At 56.6% G+C, this 1,711-nt stretch overlaps 1 protein-coding gene across 1 annotated transcript; it reads right to left on the bottom strand.

Annotated features, from left to right (window-relative positions):
• Positions 1-478: 478 nt before the first annotated feature.
• Positions 479-1,711, bottom strand: VPREB3 (V-set pre-B cell surrogate light chain 3). Its single transcript, XM_008066458.2, has 2 exons — positions 1,648-1,711; positions 479-864 (listed from the first exon to the last, which is right to left on the bottom strand). Exons 1-2 carry the CDS (start codon positions 1,694-1,696, stop codon positions 542-544), a joined length of 372 nt encoding a protein of 123 aa, XP_008064649.1. The 5' UTR covers positions 1,697-1,711; the 3' UTR covers positions 479-541.

Below are 1,711 nucleotides of genomic sequence, written 5' to 3'. Positions count from 1 at the left end.
ACCTGCCTTCAACACCCTTAGGCCTGACTGTCAGATACTTCACACTACCCACTCACATTGTCTCCCTATCCCATCAATGCTCTGTGGAGCCTTTGGCAGGCTACAAGGGGGTAGCCAGGGGCTGCCCCTCCCTGAGCTAGTAGCCCGGGCTCCATGGGGACCAGCCACCCCAGACGCATGAGTATTGGACCACAACCAGCCATGCAGAGCTGGGAGTGGCAAGGGCTGGTTCCTTTTTCTCCCTCCAGCTCATCAGGGCAGAGGAAGGACGGGCCACCAGTCTGAGACCCCTAGGGAGCAGGAGGGAAGCTAGGTCATGCCCCAAGTGTCTCAGGTGCTTCCTCTTGGACAAAATCCCTACCCACCCCCCCACCCCACACTCCCAGATGCACCCACAGTCACTTTTCAGCCAGGATCTCATGACCCTCACAATAGCTATTGTTAACATGTTGAATATTATTAACCCATTTTACAGAGGAGGGGCCCAAGGCCAGAGGCAGAAGTGGGAGGCAGACAGGAGGCACTCATCTCACACCCATCCCTAGGAACGAGAGCCATAGCCAACACAGCAGTAGTAATCCGCATCATCCTCGGGCTGCACTGGGCTGATGGTCAGGATGCAGGCATTGTGAATTGCATCCTTGGCTGCCGAGAACCGGTCAGGGATGTCAGCAGGCCGGTGGTGGTCCTCCTCCGAACGGTAGTAGAGGAGATAGCGGGGGGCACTGCCTGCCCGCTGCTGGTACCAGGACACACCATAGTCCCCGATGTTGGCCTGCTGAGGGATGAGCATGCAGGACAGTTGGGCCACTTGGCCTGGGAAGACCAGCAGTGCATCCGGCTGGGCCAGGGCTGGCTGGAAGACTGAGAGACACAGATCCATTCAGACCTAGCCTGGGCCCCTTCCCTCCTACCCCCGCTCTATGAAGGCTTGGTCAGACTCCAAGAGCACTTCTACCCCCAAAGGGTCCTTAGTCCAGTACCACGGGATTGACACAGAATGGAGTGCAGGAGGCCTGGTTTGGTGTGACTTAAGGTGCCCTCTCTGGGCCTCCATTTCCTCTGTGAGTGAGGAGTTTGGAGGCGGCAACCCACAGGTGCCACATCCCCAAGGATCTGTGCTCAGTTGAGCTCAGAGGATGGAACCAGCAACCTCTGGGTCCTCCTGCTGCCCATCCCCCTTTTTCCTGCAGACCACTCCCCTTTCCCTTGTCACAAACCCTGGCTACAGACTACAGATGTAAAGAGGAACTATCCCAGGAACCTCCTAGGCTATACCCATCAGCTCAGACTCAGAAATCTGCCTTCCCAGGAGTTTCTTGGGGTTAAGGTTGCCTCTGAGGCCCTGTAGGGTAGGCACCAGTCCACAACTTCCCTGTAAAACACTAAGGAGATCCCAAAATCAGAGTCCAAAGGGGTCCTAGTGATCTGGTTATTCACACTTGGGAAAACCAAGGCCCATACAAGGCAGTTACTTGCCCCAGGTCAGGGGCAGAACTGCCTGGAGCCAGATCTCCCTTCCACTTCAGTGTCCCTCCCAGGACCCTCCCTACTGTCCCCATCAATTTGCTTCCCTTCAGAGGCCGTCTGGGGCCAGTACTTTCCCCCACTCCAAACCCAAGTAAACTCGGTCTAGGGAGGATTCACCTGCCATGAAGTTCCCCATCATAAGGAAGGTCAGGCACCGGCAGGTCATAGCCAGAGGCGGGGA

This window comes from Carlito syrichta, unplaced genomic scaffold, assembly GCF_000164805.1.
Source record: "Carlito syrichta isolate Samal-C Ts95f unplaced genomic scaffold, Tarsius_syrichta-2.0.1 Scaffold308940, whole genome shotgun sequence".
Classification (NCBI taxonomy): Eukaryota; Metazoa; Chordata; class Mammalia; order Primates; family Tarsiidae; genus Carlito; species Carlito syrichta.
This window is presented reverse-complemented; position numbering and strand designations above follow the sequence as displayed.

Coding starts and splice junctions, on each gene's coding strand:
- VPREB3 (XM_008066458.2), bottom strand. CDS start 1,696: ATGACCTGCCGGTGCCTGACCTTCCTTATGATGGGGAACTTCATGGCA. Junction 865..1,647: donor GATGGGGAACTTCATGGCAG/GTGAATCCTCCC, acceptor TGTGTCTCTCAG/TCTTCCAGCCAGCCCTGGCC.